The 25,906-nt window shown below is 44.1% G+C and overlaps 1 protein-coding gene across 1 annotated transcript in view; it reads left to right on the top strand.

Annotated features, from left to right (window-relative positions):
• DSCAM (Down syndrome cell adhesion molecule) overlaps positions 1–25,906 on the top strand; it is a 237,084-nt gene that overhangs the window by 83,443 nt on the left and 127,735 nt on the right. Inside the window, exons 4-7 of the mRNA XM_008577256.1 lie at positions 846–942; positions 1,575–1,703; positions 9,639–9,806; positions 20,500–20,570. Coding sequence (XP_008575478.1) covers positions 846–942; positions 1,575–1,703; positions 9,639–9,806; positions 20,500–20,570 — 465 coding nt within the window. The remainder of the gene's footprint in view (positions 1–845; positions 943–1,574; positions 1,704–9,638; positions 9,807–20,499; positions 20,571–25,906) is intronic.

A 25,906-nucleotide genomic window follows, 5' to 3' on the forward strand; every position in this document is an offset into this window, starting at 1 on the left:
AAAAAAAAAGAAAGTGAGGAATAGGAGTCTTTACTGGCAGTTAATCCTGCAGGGATGGCAGCCTATACCATGTGCATGTTTTAACTTCCTATAAAAATATGGGATGAGCTTTGAGACAAAACATATTATAATGAAAAATATTTTGCTTCTTTGGAAAACTCCAATGTAAAAATGAAAAAAAAATATCTGTCATTTATAAAGGATCACAAAAGCTAGAAAAAAGTTGTATTCTCTCTTTTTTTTAGCACTATTGTTAGTTACCTAAAAGATGCTTTTATTATTGAGGGGAGGGGGAATTGGGGGTGGGGAAGCCCTGTGTTTCAAACACTTGTATCAGTCCTCTCACGTGGGTCCAGTCCTGGAGCCCTTCTAGAGCAGAAGTCTGATGAGAGCTGTGCTGGGCCATCTGACTGCAATATGTGTACATTGGTTTCTTTAGGGACAGCTGCTGTGGATGTTCTAAAGGCATACCATGAGGGGAAAAAATGTATATGTGGAATATACATCAACCTGACCATGACATCCTACATAAATGACACATCCATTCTAATGAGCTGGCAGTTGACGCAGATAATATACATCGAACCTATCCATGTGCACATTTATAATTGCACTGGAACAATTTGCCCCCAGAGGGTACATGCGAGAGTTGTGTGTGTGTGAGTGAATGAATGTGTGGGGGGATGGGTGTGTGTGTCTGTGTTTGTGAGTGTGTATATATGCATGCTGGGAATGGCGGGAGGGGTGAATGAGCAGAGAGGGAATTTTACAGCCAAAAGCTACTTCGGTTTTTCTCCAGCTCCACACTACTGAATGAGATGAATTTCTTTCTGTTTTACACATAGATTTTGCCAACTGTGAGAGAAGATTCTGGCTTCTTCTCCTGCCATGCAATCAATTCTTATGGGGAGGACCGTGGAATAATTCAGCTCACAGTGCAAGGTAGGAAGAAGACACATAAGGGAAAGGATACAGTCATTGCAGGACAGGAAGCATGTGCCCAGCTTTTGCGTCTGCGTGGCCTCAGCCTGCAGTGTAACATTTCCTAATTCTCAGAAAAGTTTGAACATGTACAAAGTCAGTGCAACCATGGTATTTTGCAGTGCCTGTGACTATACTATGCAAAATGCAGCCCCAAAACACAGGGAGCAAAGTTCTTAAGGGACTTGAGTCACATGACAAGGCAATGGTACTCTTGCCGAGTGCACAGCAGCTCAGTGGTCCACTTTCTTTGCTCAGTTCAAAGAATCCATATTGCAGACGATCAGAATGAAAAAGGAAGTTTAACATATGGTGTCAAAATATGTTTTGAGTTAGAGGTCCAAACTAGCATAGTGACATTTATATGCTCCAGGTTTGGCCCAGTTGTGCAAGTGCTATGAAAGTTGGATGTCTTGGAAAAATGGAATTTCTCCTCCCTAAATATGATCAAGAAAAAAATTGCTTCGCCAAAAAAGCATCTGTCATTATCTAATACTAACAAGTCATTTGTGAGTCATAGTCAGCGTTTCCAGGAGTTTTACATGTCTGACCTCTGTCTGCACTAACCCGGGGTCTTTCTGTTGATGGCACAGAGCCTCCAGACCCTCCCGAAATTGAGATCAAAGATGTCAAAGCACGCACAATCACGCTCAGGTGGACCATGGGGTTTGATGGAAACAGCCCCATCACGGGCTATGATATTGAATGCAAAAACAAATCAGGTAAGTCCTTTATTTCCTCCAGCTCTGTTTCCCCTTTGAAAAATCCTTTATTTTTCTTCTTCTGTATTCTCTTTACCTGTGAGAACACACCTCGACTCACGGGAGCATTTTCTGGCAGTTGGGCTACTTTCTCGCACGAAGTCCCTCTGGGCTTCCCCAAGTGGGGGTGGATGGAGTTTTGCATCAAGCTCTGCTCTTTCCTTTTGAGCCCGCCAGGACCTCAGTCTTGCTTCCCTCTGGCCTCTCCACCATTCCGGCCATGCATTGGCAGGCGGGCAGCTGCCCACAGAGCCAGGCCCCTGGTGCCACCTTTTCTACCTTATCTGCTCCTCTTCACCTCCCTGTCCCCAGGGGCGTGAGTGCATGGGAGCCCCTGTCCTATGACCTGTGTGTGGCATGTTGGGCTGGGCAGTTCCTTGCTGGTGTGTGTGGGAGCTGTGCAGTGGTGGTTTGTGCAGAGAAAGCAGAGCTGCTGCTCACTTTGCAGCCACCCCCTGCAGTGCCACAGCCTTCTGCTGCACCCAGAGTGCTCCGCCAGGCTGGGCCACTGCAGGTGTGCTATGGGTGACCACAAAGGGATACTGCCAGGGCCACTTTGAACTTTATGATCCTTCAAGCCGAGGGTAGAATATTACTGCCGTGGCTTCTAGTCAAAATATTTACTGTGTCTCATAAAAGAGATGAGGAATTAGAGCCCCGTCAGGGTGAGAAGGGTTAGTAAGATTCTTAGCGGCCACAAAGCAGCCTTATTTTTCACTTTCTGGGCACTGTTCATTACTACAGATGCACGTGGTGACCAATTTAGTACCCTTTGAGCTGAAGCTGTAGTAAAAAATCAAGCTCAAGGCAGCTGGAAAAGGCAGGTCAGGAGAAAGGAAATATTTCATACGGGGACAGACCAGATGGTGGTGTAAGGTGGGACCACAGAGATGCCACAGGGTGCCTAGTAAGGAATTTGGGAAAGTAGAATTTGGGGGTTAGAAAGAAGATGGATCCGATCAGGAGAACTAGTGTCCAAGACTTGCTAGATTGGAAATGCCTGTGAGAAAGACAGGTGGCTGAGCTCGCTGCCTCAGAGCCACAGCTAGAGACCAAGAACAACGGGTATGCACACCAAGCCGCATGGCTGCGGGCCACCCATGCCCTTTGGCACTGGAGCACACAGGGAGCCTCTCGTAATGGAGCAGTGTCTCTGCTGTCTTCAGGGAGGACAAGCCACTGGTAGATGCTGGGGACATCCATGGCTCAGGAAGGGGGTTTGGGGTCCAGCCTGTGCCAGATCTGCTGCAGGGCCTGTGTCCTACCAGCTGGGTGCCTTCTGCCACTCTCATCTGTGAAGTGGGACACCACCACATCTACCTCCAAGGGCTGAGGAGAGGAGCCCTCCCAGGCCACAGGCTGCCCTCTGGCTGGAAGGCCCCCCTTCCCTGGACCACACGGTCACCACCTGTCCTTAGATCCCACTTTACATGTGCTCACATGACTTCCTCTCCCTTTTATACTTGGCAGGTGCCATTACATGTTGTCATATACCTGTCCCTGTGGTTATGGATTAACGTACTGATAAATGTATCTCATCTCAACCAGACTGGAAGCTCCTTGGGACTCCCTGTTGTTGCTTTGTGTTGTTTCGCCCCCCACGGATTTGTCACCCCACTTCCCCTGGGTGATGGAGATGCAAATGATTACTCAAAGCCCATCTCTTCTGAGCAGTGAGAAGCCCCAAAGTGGTTAACTTCCCTGGGACTCTCCAGCGAGAGGCAATCCTTCCTCAGGAAATTAACCCTGAATTGGGGTTCTCTTCCTACATTTATTTTCCAGAACAGGAAGTCACAGGAAGAGACATAAGTGGGATTATAGTTTGACAATATGGGCTGGTAACTTTCAGTGAAACAAGCCAGATGACATTCCAGTAGACAATTAAGTGGTCCTATCAACAACAGCTTGATCTTAGCAAACATTCCTCTCCCTCCAGAAATTTTCCACTATCTATACATATCAAGCAGTAACTAATCTGTCTTTGAGCCAGCAACCTTGCTGTGTCACAATTCTTANTTTATACTTGGCAGGTGCCATTACATGTTGTCATATACCTGTCCCTGTGGTTATGGATTAACATACTGATAAATGTATCTCATCTCAACCAGACTGGAAGCTCCTTGGGACTCCCTGTTGTTGCTTCGTGTTGTTTCGCCCCCCACAGATTTGTCACCCCACTTTCCCTGGGTGATGGAGACGCAAATGATTACTCAAAGCCCATCTCTTCTGAGCAGTGAGAAGCCCCAAAGTGGTTAACTTCCCTGGGACCCTCCAGCGAGAGGCAATCCTTCCTCAGGAAATTAACCCTGAATTGGGGTTCTCTTCCTGCATTTATTTTCCAGAACAGGAAGTCACAGGAAGAGACATAAGTGGGATTATAGTTTGACAATATAGGCTGGTAACTTTCAGTGAAACAAGCCAGATGACATTCCAGTAGACAATTAAGTGGTCCTATCAACAACAGCTTGATCTTAGCAAACATTCCTCTCCCTCCAGAAATTTTCCACTATCTATACATATCAAGCAGTAACTAATCTGTCTTTGAGCCAGCAACCTTGCTGTGTCACAATTCTTATCATGCAACAGAGACTTTATAGCCTGAGGAAAATTTCCAATCCTCCACAAGGTCAATATTTGAAACTGCAAGGCTTTGAAAAACCAGGCCCTGTGAAGTACATATGCGTTTTAGTATATTCCACACCCTGTGCCTAGAAGGTCTATTTTCCCCCAGCCCATTTCTCCAAAACCTGTCTCTGCACCCAACATGAAAGGCCCTCAGTGGAAATTTGGCAGAAACACTTTAGGAAGAGAATACGTAAAACAATTAACCCACTGACTGCACAGTCAGCACCTAATAAGTGGTCGCTTTCCATGTTGCTCAATCATGTATGAAAATGCTTACAAGTAAAATACCTCTATACCACCTGTGTTAGTTAAACTACTTGTACAACCTTCAAAAACCTTCACTTATCTCCCCACAGTCCCATAAGTTTCCCAAAGACAGGGCTCTGATTTTGCCTAGATCCCCAGCACCTAGAACAATGGCTGACATGTAGATTGTGCAGTAAATATTTGCTGCACTTAATTTACATGCCATTGAAATCATCCAGGAATCATCTTTATTACCAACAATGTCTTTAAATGTACAAATTTCTCAGGTTCTACATAACCAGAATAAGAAAGCTCCTTATCTATAAAGCTGGGTAGAGTCAGGACTGAGGGATATTTTTCTATCCTTCACATTCTACCAGCAACCAGAGACAAGAACAACTGTGTGGAGAAGATGTTTATGCAGCCCTGGAGCAAGGCAGTTTAAGGGTGGGAATGAGCCCAGGAGAGTTATTTTAGAAAAGCCCATGGGGCAGGCAGGTCCAACCCCATGGCCAAGGTCTCCACCAGGGCCCCCCAGTACCTCCATCACTTTTAGTGTGAATGACCTGGGAGGAAGGAGCTATTCTGACAGCAGATAACAACTGTACTCAGTGCTATAAAAGGTGTGTTAGTTGGCATTTTCATGTATTACTTGCTTCCTCAATAAGTTTTTGGTGTATAAAAAGTATAACCATAATTTAAGTGAGTACAATTTATAGGCTGAGTACATGGAAAACTGATCCTTCAAATCATAGCTTAAATGCCACTTCTTCCAGGAAGCCTTCCCTGACTAACCACTCCCCTTCTCTACTTATAGCACCCTGTATGTTTGGAACACTTGGTGGGCTTCTGACTGTTTATTTAATACCTGCCCCCTACTGGGAAGTTCCCCATTCCCGAGGAGGGCCCTAGTGACCCCTGAAGGCAGGGACTGCATCTGGCAAGCCCTGCACTATGTCCCTGCACTATGCGCACTGCCTGGTGTACGTACTAGACTCATCATGAATATTAAGTGAATTCTTGACTCTCAAATACTGTTTTAGGCAATGAAGGAATCATCCCCAAAAGATGCTTTCCACTACCTCTTTTAATTTGCTAAGAAAGCAATATATTATTGGTGTATTAAAGCACTTCACGTTTTTAACAAAGAGAGCTCCTGCAAGTGACCTTTCAGTCTATGTTTGAATAATCCCAGAAACAGGAACTCATGAGTCATGAGGAAGCACAGTCCTGTCTTTGGCCTGTCCTGTGACTGCTACAAGTTCTTACATTTATTACACCAAAATAGACCTTCCTGGCCTTCTTCCAATGGCCCTCTTCCCACCTTTAAACGCTTTGGCCAAAAGATACCCCTTCAGGATTTGAAGACAGATGACTTCCCTTGGTTTGCCAGGAAAAATTAAAATTCCCAAGACCCTTTACTGGTATCTCCTCCAGCCATCTCCTGACCCTCCCACCCTGGCCATGCCCAGTGGCGATACCCAAGGTGTCGTCTGACCAGGCACAAACACGGTGGAGGTATGCCGCCCTCGTTTTAAATATTCCTCTTCTCTTCCTATTCTGCAATTGCACGGGTTGCTTTGGTTACTACATTACCTGGTTCCTAGTGACCACAGCTTCTCCTCTACATGACACCAAGAGCCCCTTTAACAATCCCTTCCAGCATCCGGTCCTGGTGACCCTCCGGCTCATCAGCCTGTAGTCTGTTACACCCACCTCCTTCCCTCCCCTTCTTTGGAACACAGCCAGCCACGTCCCCATGTCTGTTCTCCTGGTGCCTCTCCCCTCTCCACATGCCTCACAGATCTTTGAATGGGCTTCAGTCCCTTGAAAAGCTCCCTCGCATCCTGGAATGTACCCATCCAGGCCAGGAAGCACAAACTCTCTTTAGCAGGTGGGTGGATGTCTCTTCATGCCCTTCTCCTCTCTCAGACTTCCTGACCCCATTTTAATTATACACAAGGACTATTATCCTTGATGGAGAAGAAGACAGAGGGAAAGGGGCTCCTGTCTCCGTCTGCCTCCCTCCTGTTAGCCAGTGCAGTCGGCCTGGTCCTTCTCTGCACTAACTCTTAATTTTTAAGCCTTTTTTGTAATTCTGTCTCCAGAACTGTCAGTCACTCTCAGTCGTTCTGGTCCTTGGCCTCTAACAGCCCTTCTGCAGACCAAGTCTGCCCTCTTACATTTGTCCTTGATGATCTGCTCTCCTCCAGACTTGGGGCATCTAACCCCCTGAGCTCCCAGCGAGCACCCAGAACAAGCACGTGGGCTCCTCATGGGAATTGCAGAGGCAGGTGTGGGACTCTGAACTTCCCTGGTCTCTTCTCCCACTGGCCCTCTGGAGCAGCCACGGAATCCTGCCTCCTTTTTCAATGAATGCTTCTGACAGCTCCTTTCTAAAGCAGGCTACAGGTGTGACCTTGTACAGCCCTCCTGGTCTTCCTCAGAAACCGCAGGTGTTACAATAATTCTTGGCCGAAGTTCCCCTCCCTTGTATGTGACCGAACTATTTCTCCTCATGGCACCTTCTCACCAGTAAGCCAAGTCGGGGCTTGTCTCAAGGTCTTCTTCTAAGCATAGGATACTTTCAGCAGGTGTCTGGAAAGATTGAACTCCAGTCTCATTAGGTGTCCTCAGAGAATATGTGAAGGTCATTTGCTATAGGAAAATGACCTTGAGCTTGGGGATAACACAGGTGAGATCAAATCCCAGTCCCACTTCTTATCGGCTATGTGACAGGGCCTGAGTTTCTTGACCTCAACAATGAAAATAAAAACCCCTACCTCAGCAGGACGTTTAAGGATTCAATCAAATAAAACACTTTGTCCAAACTTTAGCTGTCTATCAGAATGACCTGGACAGTGAAGCTTTTTAAAAGCACAGGTTTCTGGGCACCATTCCCCAGAGATTCTGATTTAGTAGGTCTGAAAACACAGTTGTCAAAAAGTTCCACGGTGTTCCCAGTGTGCCCACAGATTTAGGGACTGCAGAAGTCACCTTTGTAAAATGCCTAACACAGTGCCTTGATAGGAAGATGAAATTGCAGACTGAAATACACCTAGAGCCAGTAAGAATGTACTGTGAACACAATGAAGGGACTGTTAGGAGTACATCGCGAGAGAAACGTATGCATGGGAATCCCAGAGCCAAGGCGGCAGGTGTGAATGCGGGTGTTGGGGCAAAGCCATGGACGGGGGACAGGCATGGGATTCACAACAGGTCTTCTGGCCCAGTGAAGAGAGTGGAGGGTGGTTGTTAGAGGCAGAGGGCAAGTGTACCTTCAAGGAGGGTTTACACGTCCCACTGGGAGATTGTGTAACAAGGGTACTATACTGAGGAGGTGTGGACTGGGTTAAAAGAACCTGCAGTGGACGGATGCTGGGGGTCCCAGCAACTAGACTGACAGGGGGCTGTCCCCTCCCTCTTCTGGCTCTCAGTCACCTTCAGACACATTCTCCAGGGAAGATGGTGGTGTCTTCTCTGGCCTTTTCAGTTCCAGAAACCTCTGTATTCCTGAGCCGAGCCATTACTCCCCACAGCGCCCACTTCCTCCTGGGGCTACTTAGCAAGTGTCTGTCTCTGTGTCCCACAGTGCCTGGAGTTCTTCCCATTGTGCCCAGTGTCTTCTCCAGAAGGCCTGGCTTTTCCTCTGCAGGATGAAGATCGTGATTCTGTGTCATTCCATCACTGAAAATCTGTTGAATCTGTTGAACAACATTCCTCATCCCTTCCAGCATCTGATTTTTTTTGCCACATCTTCTCTTCCATGACATGCCACCATCTCTGCTCTTCTTGACTCAAAAGATGCTTTTTCTTTTATATGCAATATTAATTGTCGGTTTCTATTATGCTTCTTTGCCTGAGAAGTTAGAGCACTCGAAAGCTGTCTTTAAGCCGCAAATTTTTTCTTCAAGTCCAGAAAGTGCCTTGCATTTTTTGTTCACTTCTGGACAGATCAGCTTCCTCAGCATCACTAAGATGACATGGCAGTGGCACCATTCCCAAGACTCAGAGGTCTGTGCACTTGCCATTTACCTGTTTGTCTATTAGCCACATGTTTATGGTTTGTCTGCTATGTGCCAGGCACTGTGCTAGCACCAGGGATACAAGACTGAGTAGGGTGACTGTGGCCTCTGCCCTCAGGGGGCTTAGAACCCAGTAGGAAACACAGAATACCCTTTAGAGACTTGCAAGTGTGACGGCACCACAGACAAGGACACAGTGGATCATCTCCATCCACTGTCTCAGGGCTTCTTTGTTATACAAGCAACACTAGCTTTTCACCACCTGTCCCCAATCTGCAACTTCCCATATTCTATTGATATAAGAACCCTTTACTGAGATCCTCATCCTTTGATGAAACCCTAAAGTCACCAGGTACAAACTGTCACAGAGTCAATAACTTCACACAGGTGCTTTTGTTAAAACTAGCTGTGGTTGAAAAATAATGATTTGAGACTAAATGATTTAAAATTAGAGTTGAGAAATATGCTTGGTAAACAGTGTTTATACTGGAAATGGAGATTGGATTGTATGGGATTATTTCATTTTTATCATTTCTGTTTGAGGAAGAAAGGAGCTAACGTGGCTAGAGGTTTTGCTCGTTTTCAAATTCTTTGTAAAACTAGGGGTGTCGGGGGAGTGGGGAATGTCCGTACCATACTGGCTTTATTGTCCTGCACAATGAGGGTACAAGCAGCTGTTTCCCACTCCACGGGCACGGGTCCCACCAGCTGTATTTCTGTTCCATTATCTCCCTGTCACTGTTCTGTGCTCCCTCGGCTTGCCTGCTGCCCCTTGTCCCCACAGTGTGGATAATGAGTGTGTGATGTTGCGTCCCCTTTGATGGCCAACTCTGCCGGAAAACAGTGAACATTGCATTGAGAATTCACTTTGGCTGTCATTTTTCGTTCTCTCCTTTCTTTTTTCTTTTTTTTTTTTAAATTCCTACTTGTGAACTTTCAAAAGCAGAGGGAAAAAACTCACATCTCTATCTCTTCTTTTTTGAAAAACAAAACCCCAAAGACTCCTGGGATTCTGCTCAGAGAACCAAAGATGTTTCCCCTCAGCTGAACTCGGCCACCATCATTGATATCCACCCTTCCTCCACCTACAGCATCCGCATGTACGCCAAGAACCGGATTGGCAAGAGCGAGCCCAGCAACGAGCTCACCATCACGGCAGACGAGGCAGGTAGGTGGGCTCTCGTGGGGGGCTTCGGTGCTGCCCCCCAGGGCTGAGCCAGTGGAAATCACAGGCAGTGCCCTGCCTCCCGCTTGGAAGGCACTTCTCCTCAGTAGGACTCAGTGCCAGGTTCTCATATCCAAGACTTAAAGACATATGAAGCTAACAACTTGGCCAGATTCAAAGAGTCACACTACTTTACAACTCCTTTGCTTGGATGCATGGAACCCAGGTTGATAAGAGAATCATGCGGGCATTTTTTGCATGAGACCCGTGAGGTCTAGTGTGGAATGAACAAGGAACACTTAGCTAATGGCACGAGTGCCTTCTTCATGGGGGAAGAAAGGGGGGTACAGATTATTTTATTAGCTAGAAACAATACTCAGTAGAGACATTCCTGATGAGAAATATTTTTATAATGTTTATAATATTTTTATAATAGTATAATATCTTTATAATAAGCTTTATTGCTCCTCCTCCTGTTACAAAGTATTTCATATTCAGCATTGAAAATTTAGGAGATTGAAATAAGGATTTTTGAAGAAGGCAAAACAGCTTCCATCATTCTCCCACCTAGAGCTAAACTAGGAACCTGCTCCTACAACCTGCTAAATCATGTTTTAACCTGTTTCATCACTCACACACATGTGTATGCACACTGAGCCACCACATGTGCACATGCACAAGTGTACACGCAACCCCTTAACACTGTGGTCTACATGTGGTTGGTTACTGGCAGGACATTGCTGGTTTGTAGAGGACTGAGCAATCAGGCAGTGGTCACAGGATGCTGATTGTCAGCTTACCTCCTAGCAGGAGGGGAGGAAGTCATGCCTTTGGTCTACTCTGAGGGGAAAAGGTAAGAAGCTAATTAATGCCTGTCTCATTTCTTGGAGGGAAAGGAGTATGCAGCCCACAACCTACCTTTTCTTTTCCTTCCAGCAGTCAGAGCTGATCAGCCACTCCCTGTTGTGGTGCAGGTGGAAGCTTATCTCAGATCCCCATTTCCATCACCAAGAGTAAAGTGATCATCATCCCCCGTGACTGGAGACTTGTTTCAGCTCTCACTGGGGTCATTCCCGACTTACTAACCACCATCTCCTTCTCGGTTACCTCATTAACATTGAGTTTGTACACGTATCTTTTAAATACTTTTCTACAATTTGTAATGGCATCTACCGCCATTTATTTAACAGACCCAATATTGTTAGACATGTCACTTGTTTTCAAGTTTTTATTAGTATAAACACCACTGTAATGAACATCCTTGTATATCTTTTACCATTTCTAAGATTTTTTATGTTAAATTCCAAGTATAATTGCTGAGTCAAATCAAATATAACATTTTAATTCTGTTGATAGGTGTAGTCAATATAGCCCTCAAGAGAATAGGTTAAAATGTACAATTTTTCCTGAACTACAGAGGAGTGCCCATTTCTCAATGCTGAGAGACATTAGTTTTTGAAAACTGTTTCAGGAGTGGGTGACTGAATGCCTTTTTGCTTAAGCGTTGGGGGTGAGTCATCTCTGATGCTTGGATACTCTCTTCCTTATCGTCATCTGCCGAAGCACATGACAGTGCCTTTCTTCTCCTCACACAGATACATTTGGTCATTTGCAGAAGCATTTCCATGTTCTACATGTACTTTGCATGTCTCAGAAATAACTGGAAAATGAGTGTTAAGATGCTCCTGCAAAAACAGAATCTTATTAAGTTTATTTAAACAACCCACTAACTTCCTGGGATTTCATTATGTGGGAGAATAAGCTGCCCCCATCCTTCAACCCAACATGCAATTTTTGACTCCCTGCTCAACCTTCTCCTTTCCTTTTCACCCCCTTTCTGATCCTGCCCCATCTTGACAACTTCTTAGGGCAACCACGTTTTTCCAGGAGTGATTTTGCAGCTGCTGTTCTGATTGCCATCATTAATGCTGCTGCTGTGGCTTTTCCTTTCGTTTCCTGTGTCCTCCATGCAGCTGGACGTTGCCATGGCAGCATCTCTCCCAGCCAGGAGGCCAGGTGAACAGCCCCCAGGGTGCCGGTCTGCAGGGCAGCTGCCTGGCATCTCTGCAAACCGGATGAAGCTGCTGCCTTGTTGGCTCCTGGGCCAGTCTTTTGGATTTTACCTGGGTGCAGGCTGCAGCAGCCCCAATGGCCACTCTCATTTTGTATGCAGATGAGCTAAGGTAAAATGCAAGGAAGAGAACAGCCTCCAGCAAAGGAAAGTGCAAAATAGAACCTGTCTTTGTCTTGCTGCATAGGTTTACATGACTGAAATGAAAAAGTCATTTTAGACACCCTCAGTAGAGTCGCTGGCAGTGGCTGGAAGAGGGCCCAAAGGCCCGTCTTTTTAGGAACTATAGCCATCTTGAGATGACCTTTCTTTATTGTTACTGTTTCTTTTTCCCCTAAATAAAAGATCATCCTTCAAGCAGTGAGAATCCTCAGATGGAAGCTTCTGGAATCTGTAGACCCCCTCATTTTTACCATAATGTAATGCCCAAGTCTCTGGCATGAGGGGCTATATGCTCCTCATATTTCTATCCCTTGTGTGTGTCTGAAATAAGGGAGATTGCTCAGTATGTGTGGGATAAATAGTTATAAATGTGTCTCAAAGGATTGTCTTTAGAATGGGCCTAACAATAAGCAGTGTGTGGGACGAGAGCATATGCTGGGAGTTAAACCCACACTGAGATTTTAAAGGACACTATAGTCTATATGTTTGTGTCCCTCCAAAATTCATATGTCGAAACCTAATCCCCAGCCTTTATGACCTAATTACTTCATAAAGGCTCCACCCTCATGAATTAAATTAATGCCCTTGTAAAACAGATCCAGTGGAGCTTGCTTGCTCCTTCTACCAGGTGAGGACGTGGGGAGAAGGTACTATCTGTGAACTAGAAGAGGGAGCCCTCACCGGACACCAAATCTGCTGGTGTCTTGATCTTGGACTTTCCAGCCTATAGAAATAAATTTCTGAAAGAAATAAATTTCTCTTGTTTATAAGCCACCAGTTTAGTGTTTCTTATCATAGCAGCTCAAAAGGACTAAGACAAAGGCTTCATAAAGAAAAGTAGACAAAGGCAAAAGGGTAGGGCTGGAAGATTGAAGAAAGACAAAGGAATAAGACCCACCCTTCAGATCTCCATCTGCCAGCTGTGGCAAGCACCTGAGCCTGAGGTTCCCGAATCCCGTCTTGCTGAAATGGGGCATGTCCCAGGTCATGAACCATAGCCCACAGCGGATCAAACCTGCAGATGTGTTTGGTTTGGGTCTGCCTAATGTTGTGCAAGACTTTTGCATCAAGTGTCAATATTTTAAATCTGGACATTTCAGATCAAAATGTACATTTTTATTTGCTCTTGAGTTCCTGCTTGGCAGCAGCCAGACGGAGTAAACTATGTTGCAGTTACCCTTTAGGTTGTCTTTCATTAGCCATCGTTCCTAACCTCCTTTCAAGTAGAGGTCAGCAAACTATACAGCCTGTGGACCAGATCTCACATACAAACTTAGAGTTGTGAATAGTTCTTACATTTTAAAAGAAGAAAATGTGACGTGACAGAGACTGTGTGTAACCCAAAAAGCCTAAAATAGTTACTATCCGGCCCTCTACAGAAAACGTTTGCAGATCTCTGATTTAGGTCTCATTACCATGGGAATTTCAGTTTTGGATCCCTGCTGTGCCCATTGCAAAGTTTAGTGAAGGAGAAATCTCTTCCATTTACATAGAGACCCTACCTAATGCTGGAAAATAACATTGTTCCAGTGCCGCAATACTGAGGGGGGTTTTTGTTTGTTTTTTGTTTTTTGTGGGTTTTTTTAATGTTAAAGTGCACAAATGCATTTATCATTACCACTTTAATATACTTGACCCCACAGAAAAGCCATGTAGCAGAAACCACATCATTTAGCACACTCTTCTCAACTCCCCCTAACAACCCTTGGCCTCCCAAAAAGAGAAGTCAAGAGAATAAGTGGAGACACTGTCAGAGTTAATGAGATCAGCTCTTAATGGGCCAAAAGTCTGCCTGACTCACCAGGTCCCTTTGACATGGATCAGCAAGTCACATCCTCATCTGACCCTCACCAAAGACCAACTTCCCCATTAGCAGCTGCACCCTGAATGTCACGTGTCACTTAGTGCCTTGTGACCGAGTTTGAGGTGGCTGATCCTTTCATCATTTGCATTATGAATCTGTGCATAGAACATGGAAGTTCAATTAGGCAGGAACTCATCGAAAAACCACTGAATTTTCACAACCCATCAGAGAACGGGAAGATCTGATCTGCATTATGGAAGGTTTACAACACAGAGTCATTGGGTTTCCAATGGATCTGCCCTGGGTGTCCTTGTGTCATCTTCTATGACATTCCAGAGCTGCAGCTCTGACCTGAAAGAAGAGTTTTCTGTGTGCTGAGCTGGAGATGAGGAGAAGAGGATATAGTGAGGGCTGATGGCATGAACATGTAAAATAAGCACGGGGATAGCGGTGCACATTAGGGACAAGTGTGGCATTGGTATACTGTCAACGAGAGAGTCAAATGCACAGCATCCATCCAGAGAGAAGAACCAGGCGCGCCCACACCTGTGAAGCCTTCAGCAATCTGCTTCGATAGTTCATTGCCATTCCTGTCCATCTGTGGTTTGGAGAAACTTTGTAAATTAAACCTAAAGAAATCATTGGCCTCTTTGCTGTTCCTCATATGCACAGAGAATACACCTGCCGGCTATCCTGGCGTGTTCTGGAATGGTTTGAAATGACCTTTCCTCTTCTCCCTTACTACTTTCAAATCTTTGCTTGCATATCATCTTCTCGGTAATTCCTATCCTGAGCACCCTATTAAATTGCAGCCCACTGCCCACTCTGACATGCTTGATCTCCTCCTTCCCTGAACACTCTAGTTTTTAAAAATGGCATGTATCACCACCCAATGTACTGTATGCGTTGTTGGTTTATTTTGTTTATGGTCTGTTTTTAGTCTCTTCCCACAAGGTCAGGAGTTTTCTGTTTTGTTCAGAACTGTCTCCTCGCCACGTAGAACAGGGTTTGGCACATAATAAGTGCTCAATAAATAAATAATTTAAATGAATGAGCTTTTTATTTAATAAATAGCAATGAATTCAGCCTTTCCCCATCTGGGCGTTAGGTATTCCTTATTTTATTTTGATTTTTACAAAACATTGTCTTAGTCTCTTTACCCCAAAAAGAGCATGCCTCTCACCCACCTAACTTCTATTGCAGATGAATATGGGGTCCTGAAATCATGCAGTTGCTCCTCACTTCTTTTTTATTTTTATACCCACTTTTGTATCCAGGTTTTGCCTAGTTTAGGACCTGGCACATAGTAGGCCTACTATAAATTCCCTAATAAAACAAGAGATCAAAATTTGACAGTGGTTCCCACTGAGGTGTCAAATATAGTTTCAAATTTAATTAAATAAATGCATATACTTAATGGCTGATTCTCAATATTTTTAGTAGTATGAATTAAATCTGCTTTGGACTATAATTTCACAGAAACCATTTGCAATGAAATGAGAGCCTATGAAAAAAATTATGGCTTAAGATCTGTACGGAAAGCACTAAAATTCTGAAAGAATACTAATTTTTTGTATAATTTAAAAGTTTTTCTTAGAATGTTTTAGAACGTAATGTAGAAAATATAGTGCCCTTTGTAAGCAAACAAGAAAGCAAAAAACCTTTCCAATTATATTGGGCCCAGCTCTAACGTGTGTACATTGATTATATTCTTTTGGTTTGTTTGGATTTTTTCTATCACTTTATTTTTTAAGAGAGTAAAGATCCAAATGCATTCACTTCAGAGAATAGGCAGACCAATAAATGAATTATTAACAAACTACTGAAGTACTGGTAGGCTAAGTAATAAAGGTATTATGTTCTTAAAAATCGTCAAGTCTGTGCCTGAGACAGGGACTGTCCCCCTCTCCGCGTCAGTGGGGACCTTCATAAAATGACAGATTGAAAAAGCCAATTGTCCCAGATTCATGATTGCATCATGGATCTTATATTTTCTAGCAGAATCAAGAACATTTTTGTAAACACTATAGTAGTACCTTTATTTTAATTATGAATATAACTCAACAAGAAGACAAAGGCTGTGACTGTTGTCCACCATCTCCTGAAAAGGCTGGGACACACCTAAAGGATTCAGGATGAGGCAGTTTCCTGACATTGCCTCCAGTTCTTAAACAAACTGGAATCCTATCCAATTTGATTGAGTACAATTAAATTAAAATAACCAAGCATTAGTTTAGCTGTCAGACCACAAAATAACTTTTGAAGAAGGATTTTTATGGAGGAACCACATGCTTCTCAATGACCACAGAATTATCAGTGTGAGAGAGAAATCCATTCCACAGGTTTTCATTGGATCTAATAGTAAAAGTTTCTTGCATAAAGGGCTTGACCCTGTGAGTAGCACTTAGGGGCAGAGCTTTACCAATAATTATCACAGTTAGCTGGATGCTAGTCTCTCCTCGGTTACTGTGCTGGAAATTAATTTCAATGCTAGCAGAACCTTTTCACTTGGGGAATTAATAAACCCAAGAGTACCCCAGATAAACAGCTGTCCCCACAACCTGCTGCAGGAGGGATGTATGCTCACTGTTTCAGCATGTTCAAATTACTTTACCCCTTCGAAGCATGGTTTCTGATGCCACATAGCTTGGAGTCTACTGGGGGGCGAGAGACATGCAAAGACTGATGTGCAATGTATGCACAACACTAGTGACAGGTCCCCAAGCCCAGGTGGGGATAAACTGCTGTGGGGGCTCACAGGCATGGGCAGGAAACTGATGGAGAGAGAAGAAACCTGACGGCAAAGGCTGAGATCCGCTCAGGGGGCCACATGTGCTTTGGTTCCGCTGAGATGTTGGAGGAGGCTAAGAGCCAGGGTGCATTGGGGAGTGTGCATAACTAAAATGTGGCGAGGAAAGCAGGGCACAGTCCCAGGAGTGGAAAGTCATTACCATGGGGGAGAAGTGTGAGGTGCACTCTGGGGCCATGCCCTCTTTATTTTATTTCATTTTATCTTATTTTATTTTATTTATTTTTATTTTTTAAAAGAAAATGTAATTCAATTAATATTATTTTTTTTTAACATTCTTGGGTATTGCAGAGCAGTTGGGAGGGAGGGGGAGAGGGGAAAGGGGAAGGAAATGTGATGGAAGAAAGAGGAAGGAGGAGGAGCAGGGTTGAGACATGTGGCACCCCCCTCATCCCCACAAGGGAGACCGGGGGGCTTCCAGTGGTGGTTTGGTCATTGTTGGGCTGGGTGCAGATGTCATAGGGGTGTGACAAAAACCCTCACCCCCCACCACCACAGCTCGAGAACCTGGGGCCCTTCTTGCTGTGGCTCGGTGGTCAGCACTGGGCTGGTTGCACGTGTTGGGGGATGTGATCAAGGCCTGAGGCCCCTCACTGCCCTAGCTCAGGAGAGCCTGTGGCACTTCCTGCAGTGGCTTGGTGGTCGCCACTAGGACATGACCCCTAAAAGAGGTAAAGGAAAGACCAGAATTAATGTTAGGGAACTAAATAGAAAGTGGTGCCAGGCAGATTGGCTGGGCTGGAGCAGGGTGTCAGTGTGAGAGGCTATGAGAGCCCCTGTAAGAACTCTCCTGTTAGAGAAAGCAGAGCACAAGGGCCACGGAGAGCAGATTTCAGAGGTAGCGTTCGCAGGCCTGTGAACAAGACTGTGTAGGAGCAAAGCAGACACAGACCCGACTCCTTCCTCCTCTCTCGCCACTTTTTGTCTATATACATACCACAATATTGCTGTTTCTCTTCAAGTTTGTTTCTAAATCATAGTAAACATCTTTTCTGTAAAACCAGCTTTCTGTCATGGCACTTAGCATTGCCATTCTCTCCCAGTCCCCCTCCCTGGCCTGTGGAGTAAGCTTCCTCTGCCCTCCCCAGTGAACACAGCCAACCCATCGCATCTAAGTCTCATTGAGCAGTGATCCGAGTATAACTTCCACCTGCCTGTGGTCCCATGTTCACCTCCACCAGACAAGCACCCTCTGGCCCTGCACCATGTCAGTGTGTCTTCCAGACCTGTCACCTGCAGGCTGGCTCCTCTCAACCCTGTCCTCAAAAGTTGAGTCACCCTTCCTGTGAGCTGTGCTCCAGGAGGCAGGGTGCAGTCTTTCCATAGACCTTGGCAAATTCCCAAGTATTACTGTGTTCCTAAAGCCACAACTCTTTCCTTTCCATTGCATTCTCATTCCTGGCTTTGGCTCATATTATTTTGTTGAGAAAACAGACAACTAGGTTTGAACCTGCTTCCCTCAACCAGTCAGTCCCCCTAAGGCCTCCCGTCCCTGCCTCCCTGCTCCTGTCCCGGAGGCATCTGCACCCACGCCTGCTCCCTCCACAGCCTTGGCTCCTGCTCCAGGCTCTGCCAGGATGTTGCTCCTTCAACTTTACCCCTTCTTTTGTTATTAAACTCTCCCTTTACTTCCTTCTATTTAAAAACATAAAATGATAATGATATTATTATAATTGGTTATGTTTACTGGGCACATTGTTTTTATAATATAAATACTATTTTCTCATTATAGAGAGAGGAAACCGAGTCACAGAGTAGTTAAGTAGCTTGTAAAAGCCTACAGCGCAAGTAAGTAAAAGAGTCAGAATTTGAACTCAGGCAGAAAGATTCCAATGCCCCTCAACTTAGCCGCTACATCATAGTACAGCTCAAAACTTCCTCTTCCTTTGAAAAACAGGAAACCATCTTCTCCTTGATCATGCTTCCTACAAGCTACCCTTTATCTTTAAAGTATCTTTACCCTTTCCTTTCGCTTTCAAACTCTTCAAGATTAGTTTATATTCACTACTTCTGATACCAGAGGAGAGGATCTAGGGGTACCTGATAATAGGCCTCAACCTAGCCCATCCTCTTACCAGGTTCTTGGTTCCACCACAGGAAAGAATTCAGGAGCAGAGTCACAGCAGAAAGTGAGAACAGGTTTAAAGTAACAAATGAGAAAAACAGATTTCACAGAAAGAGTGTGGCATAGCTCCAGAGACCGAGCAGGGCCCACACCAAAGTTAATACAAAAGAAATACACATTCGCAGACAAAGTGCAGGCTGACTGCAGAGTGAACAGCAGCCTGCTAAAGGCACTTTGATATAGAAAGTAAGAAATACACACCTCAGGTGAAGTGCAGGCTGGCCCCAAGAGAATGAGCAACTCCTACCAGGATTCCACTTTTATAGTTTCACTATCTAATACATATTTATGCTATTTAATGAATATTCAACTAAGGGAGGGTGGTTCCCAGTTATGTAACAGGTTGTGTAATGGGTTTGCATATGCTCAGTTGGTCTCTTTTTAGGACATGTTCATTGGTCAAATTCTTCCATATGCACCAAACGTTTTCAAGAGTATTCTGTGCTTTTTAGCGCCTTGTGTGGAAGGTCATTCAAAGGATAAACTCTACTGAGCATGCTTGGCTACTAGTGTTATATAATCACTCCCTACTGAGCATGCTCAGCCACTGGATTTGCATAAGTCTGTCCCTTGTGGTCTCAATCTCCCTCTGTTGGTACCAAAAATAGGTGCAATAAGCAACAGTAACTCTCTTCTAAGGGAGAGCCTAGAGGAGGGGATTGAGACACTGGGAAGTGGCTTGAAACCCAGAGGTGTTTCCTGAAGCCCGAATTCATGGAAATTGAGCACCTCCAATCTCAGTTCTGCTTTCTCACCTCCCATGTGTGCCTCAGTTTTCTGCAAACTGGCATCTCTACATTCACAGAAATTTCTCTTTTGCAGTTCAGCAGTGATCTCAGTATTAGTCAATCCAAAATCATTTTTTAATCCAAAGGTGTCTCTTCCTTCTGACTCTTATGTTACTGTTTGCTTCTGCTTCTGAGGAGGTACCTGAGAGCATGCTGTATTGTGTTGTCTTTCTCTGGCTGTGCATCCGATCGCTCTGATTAGATTATAAACTGGTGGTCAGCAAAAATGTTTTAGATCTCTTATTTCTTCACTATGCACCAAGTAGCAGCACATTTCCTATACATGCTGACTGACTCTAACTGGAATGCAACTAAAATTGTCTCTCAGTGATTCCCTGACTAATCACACAGCCATTGGAAGTAGGTTGTGTGAGTTGGACACTTTTTCTTCTTCATCTTTGCTTTTACCATCTGTGGCTGGAGCCCCTGGCTCACAAGAGTTTTTAATTAGAAAGTGTAAAGAACTAACACAATCGAAGAAATCCAAAGGCAGAATACCCCTTTTGTTGCCCCAAGAAGCTCTGAGTAACTTGAAGAACCCCAACCCCCAGCACCACATCAGTTCACCATACTTTCAGGGGAAAAGAAGGATCTTCCACCCACACCATAGACAGAGTTTCACAAAGACATTTTGTTTTACAACTTCCTATTTATCCCTTAACTTGCTCAAACTTGGGGTTGATTAATCCAGTTGTCAAAGGCCTTGGGAGGAAGATTCAATAGCAGGTCCTCAAGATTCATTTTCCCTTAAGGCAAATAAATACAGGGCAATCTTTGTACACGGTGACTCTGCAAAATTGATTTTACCCACTACTGCTGACAACACGCTTCTCTGTGACAGACAGGGGCTGTCCTCCGAGCCTGCATATGGTTGTGTAGGTGTTGGTCTACCCTGGAACTCAGTTCTAACCTGCCTGTGGGTTTTTGGTCCTTACAGCTCCTGATGGTCCACCTCAGGAAGTCCACCTGGAGCCCATTTCATCTCAGAGCATCAGGGTCACCTGGAAGGTAAACCAAGTAAATGCTTGTACTCTAGCACTTTTCCACGGGGGTGAGCCCTTCACTCGTGTTAAGTGTTATGATGCCAAGACACTACATTTTATGAAAGTTGTATTTTTCAAAATTAGATTGAAAGCCCTTTTTTAAAAATTTAATATTTGTATTCACGTTTTGAATATTTTTAACAGAAAATTCTACATCTACAAATTGCTGTGTCTTTTTTATTTTTTATTTTTTTATTCTTTGTATCTAGATTGAGGTCCAAAGTGCTGATCTTTACCCACATAGTAAAACTGGCATCCCTGACTGTGCTCTCTAATTTAATCCCAGGGAACCTTTTGCTAACTGTTTTGCTAAGTGGCAAAGCATGGGGAAGTAAATTTTCCACCAAGACGGCAGAAAGGAGAGAAGTCCTAGCTGTGCCACTAACTGGCTGTGTCCTCAAGAAAGCCTCTTAATTTCCTCACCAGAGAAATGCACATTTGACTCAGCTGCCTCCCAAGGCAAGGCTATCCCGAGCATGGCCCATAGATGCAGGCTGGCTGCTGGTTAGCTCAGTGTTTGTTGCCAGTTGCTGGGAAAGAAAGAAGGCTTGAGCAGCAGTGTAAACAGCTGCATCACTATGCATGTTGTTTCATTCGGCTGACGTGGTTTCATGGCAAACTTTCTCTATGAAGGAAGCAGTGTTGATTTATGTTCCAGTGCAAGCTCATCACAAAACAGAACTTTGGGGCCCTGTCTCCTAAAGGATCTTCAAGTTAGTAGCATGGCATTTACCTTACTGGGTGAAAACCCATCTCCTTCCATGTGCTCTTGGAGGTAACTACCAGGCCACATTCCATTTTATCTAGAATGCTATAAAGTTTTACTTACAACCCCAGTTCTGGATTTCTCTCATTGTATGTGTTTTTTTCTTATCTCTTTTCTCATTCTGTAATCTCACCCAGAGAAGAAGGCAGTAACAGCCACAGTGAGGTCTTCAAATCCCACCCCTCTTGTAACCACCGCAAACCTCACCCAACACACCTGTGTGTCGGAAGCACACAGTAAACAGATTATGGTTTTGGTTGGTTGGTTTTCTCTCTGGTGTTGGTTCTTTCATAAAACAACCAGCATCTGTAACAAAAGTGTATGTGCATTGTGGGGATGGATACCACCTTTGGCATTAACACACATGAATGCAATGAGCCCTTTGCATCAGCTTTTTTCACCCCCAGCCAGTGAGTGTGTTTCCAGCAGCCAGCGTGGTGAGACTGTCTAGCTGCACAGACACTGCAGGCTGAGGAGTGTGGAAGAGGGTTTGTGTGTCTCCGTGAGCGCGTCTACCGCCTGCGGGCTTCACACACACTGTATAATAAAAGGCGCTCAGTAAGCACAACCCACTGCATTCAGGCCACTCTACAAACAGAATGCTGACTCACTCTATCCTGAGTTAAAGACTGAGAAATTTCAGCCACTAGACCTACACATTCTCTTGCATTTTGCCACTGAAAAAGACCAGCTACAAGGGTACTTTAAAAAGTTTGTGGAGGGCCGGCCTGGTGGCGCACTGGAGAGTGCGCCGCTTGGGAGAGCGGCGGTGCTCCCACCGAGGGTTCAGATCCCATGTGGAGACCAGTTCCCGCTCACTGGCTGAGCGCGGTGCAGGTGTAACACCGAGGGTTGCGATCCCGTTACTGGTCAGTAAAAAAAGACAAAAAAGGAAAAAAAAAAAAAAGTTTGTGGAAAAATAGAACAGAAAGATAACTTGAATCTTTCCATGAACTTTTGGAAGTACCCTTAAATTACTCTGACCCCAATAGCTTTTTGAGTCGTGCATGATAGAGGTGTCTGTCCACAGAGTATCCAGCTGTTATAACTAAAAACGGGAACTTCTGAGGCTTGTTTCAAGCCATTGTGTCTTTTTGCTCTCTGTAGAAAGCAGCAGCATAAATCAGCAAATTGCAGTTAAATTTCTTCTTAGGGCCAAAAGGATGAACATGTTGTGGGCTAGTAAAGGAAGCTTTGCTTTCATTAGACTGTGAACCGATTGTCATATATTGTTCACGGAGCAGTGTGATGTATCTCCACGCAGTGGGCCCTTGCTGCATGGCCTGTCGGTGGCAGGCAGGCCACTGGGTGATCTGACTGAATGAGGTAAGGACTGCCCACTCATCAGCTTGGCAGGTCATGCTGCCTGTGTATAGAAGGCACTTTCAAAGTGTGTCACTGATTCAACCAAATTGTAGGCTGTTATACGTAATCTAAGGTACATGTAAAGTAAAATATGTTGCATGATATATGACTGGGTTTTTTTATTAAGAATATTCATGAGATGAAAAGCTGATTGTCCCCCCTTCTACCCATGATGTGGGGGCCAGCTTCATACTGGGGGCATATCCATTACCAGAAATTACTTTTTTACCCTTTTCCCCCTCCCAATTATCCTTCAACCTCCGTCCCCTTCCCCCTCTCCCCTCAACTCCAATTTGTAGCCCTAGGAATGTTCCCTCCCTCTGTTGGATCATGACACTACTGTGGTCTTTCTTTCCTGCCTTCTTTCTCTCTTAGCTCCCACATGTGAGTGAGCACAAAAAATAAATAAATAAATAATAAAGTAAAATAAAATATGCCTGCCTGTGTTTTACAGTATAAAAGTTTGAAGTATACATTTTGTGAAAGGAGACTGATGACGAAAGGGGAAGAAAGAAGGAGGTAAGGAAAGACAGAGACTAGAATTAGCCCAAAAGATAAAGCCCCACATCGGTCAACCAGCATGGAAATATCAGGGGTGGTTGGAAGCCCAAGGAGGGAACTCATTTACAGTCACAGGACAACTGATCAGAAGTAAAAGATGTGCTCAGTGGAGAGCCGTGAAGTAAAAGAGAGAGTTGCTGTGGGGTTTTGGTGGGAAAACAGCCATTTTAGACTCTAAACCTCTAGAAGGTAAGGGATACCTTGGCAGCCTTTCTGTAACACTACAGATAGATATTAAATATGTCTAATTATCATTGTACAAGCAACACTCTGTAACAACACCTTGTACTAAACAAAACAGACAACTTTCCCTTTTTATTTTAGTTAAAAAGTTTAAGATTTAAACATTTTCAAGTTTGGCACAGGTTGCCCATGCCTATTGAGTACAGACCAGTCCTGTAGCACCCTCAAGGCCCTCCACCCTCAGGCTGCAGCACCCCGACTCAGGCCTCTGCCCCCCACCTTCCCCCGGTGACACCCACCCGTTCAGTTGGCCACAGCCATTGCCTTCTTTCCCATCGTTGTTCACGCTGCTTGCAGCATGCCCTCCTCTCCTGTTCATTTCTGCTCATTCAGGCTCTGGTTGTGCGTGCGACTCTCCATGAAGATTGACCCGTTTCCAAAGTGGAATGAATAGTTTCATCCTCCGTGTTGCTCATTGCTCTTGGTGATTGCTCAGTTAGATTCTCATCGTGTGGTGTCCATAGTCTGTTTCCTGTGCGTTTCCTCTGCTGTTCTGTGAGAAGGAAGAGTGTCTTATTCATCTTTGATCCCCAGTGGCTGGCACCTGTTGCATGAATGAATGAATGAATGAATGAATGAATGAATGAATGAGTGGGCAAGTGAGTGGAGGGGTGGGTGAGCGTATATGTGAGTTGGGAGTGATATGTGTTCCTCATCACAGTAGCCCTTGAAGTATTGAAAGACAAGCCACTTCACAGATGGGTTTCTACTATTATTTGTCAAAAAGTAAAGGGCAATAGTGGTCCAGTAACTTTGTGATAAGTTTTATAGGAAATGGGCATCTGCATATCACAGATGTCCAAGAATCAGTACCATATTAAATGTCTGTATTACATAAGATGAAGGCTCAGAAAGGGCTCTTAAATACTTTTACATATGTTGAGTTAAATAAAAATGCTAAGCAATGCCTTAATGGGAACTTGAGACAATATAAGTGGTTCTAAATAAAATAAAAATAAATGACAATAAAGTTTCATTTTCTAGCTCCTGCTCCACACCCTTTGAAAAACAACAGGGTTTGCATAAGCAAATACTGTTTATTTTAATGGCATGTTTTGTTTCTGATTCACTATCAGAAAGATCATTGAAAGCTATAGATTATTGATAACATATATTTCATAAAGTACCTGAAAATTATATTACTAAAGAATTCTCCGGTTTTTCAGAAAATCCCGATTTTAGTCTATACCCTTAAGTATCTCTTTTAACAGTGCTTGTCACCTTCTCTTCTGGTCAGTTTCAGACCATTTTTGTGCAAATTAAGGACAGTTTGTTTGCCAACTATTTACCTGTGTGTGTGTGATTGCCATGGTCACTCATAAAATAAAATATTCAGTATTTAGAATATTTTATTATTAAAGACATCTCAAAACATTTATCCAGAGAATGCAATTTAAGGCATAGATTTTTCTTATTGGTGTAAAATTTGTTGTTGTTTTGTTTTTGCTTAAAGTGAGAAATCTTTGTAGAGCCACAGGCAGTCACCAAAATATAAATTTTTCAATTGCTTAAATATCATAATGCTAAGAACAATTGCAAAACTGATGATTCAGAATACAAATCCTGAGAATGTTTTTACCATTTTTTTGCTCCTCAGTATCGTACCCTCTGGCTGTGAATTTTATTTAGAACGATCAGAATTCTCATTTGGAATTATAGAAGAGAGGTATGATTTCCATAAAATCTTAAAATTGAGTATTTAGGGATTTAATTAAATTTCAGTAATCTGAAGAATACTTCTAACCAGAATGCTACATCTCTGCAATACCAAATAATTCTAGCTAATTGAGGCATCATTACAACCTATTATATGTTCCAGAAGTGAGCTCTAACAATGGGAAAATGGCTTAGTACACCACTTAAAGACAAACTGCCATATAGCCAACGACATCCATGGTAATGGTTTCTTAAACTGCAGTCTCCACTTGACTCCTACATTTAAATCCTCCTTCCTCCAGGAAATAGGCAGCCCTGTAGGCACCTTCTGTCACTGGCGTTGCCTAGCTGGGGTTCCTGGGACAGCTGTCCTCTGAGCATTTGCTCCCTGCGAGTCAGGGTGCTCAACTTTTGCATGCATTATCTCAGTCGATCTTTCTCTGGGCACACCCAGTTTTGTACAGAGGGCAATTCTGAAGTTAGAGGGATTTGCCCCAAATCTTAATGCACCTGAGTGTCAGATGGAGGGCTGTCTGATTCTGCCTCCTGGGCTTCTGAGCGATCGATAAGCTGATGAATGTGAAGTGCCAAGACTGGAGCTCATACATAGGAAGGTTCGATAAGTATTAGTTTCCTTTACTATTCCTTCCAAACTCGTGCTATAAATTTCATCCGACCCCATTGAAGTTAGAGAAGATATGCAAAACTTA

The sequence above is a fragment of the Galeopterus variegatus genome, unplaced genomic scaffold (genome assembly GCF_000696425.1).
Source record: "Galeopterus variegatus unplaced genomic scaffold, G_variegatus-3.0.2 Scaffold1470, whole genome shotgun sequence".
Taxonomy (NCBI): Eukaryota; Metazoa; Chordata; class Mammalia; order Dermoptera; family Cynocephalidae; genus Galeopterus; species Galeopterus variegatus.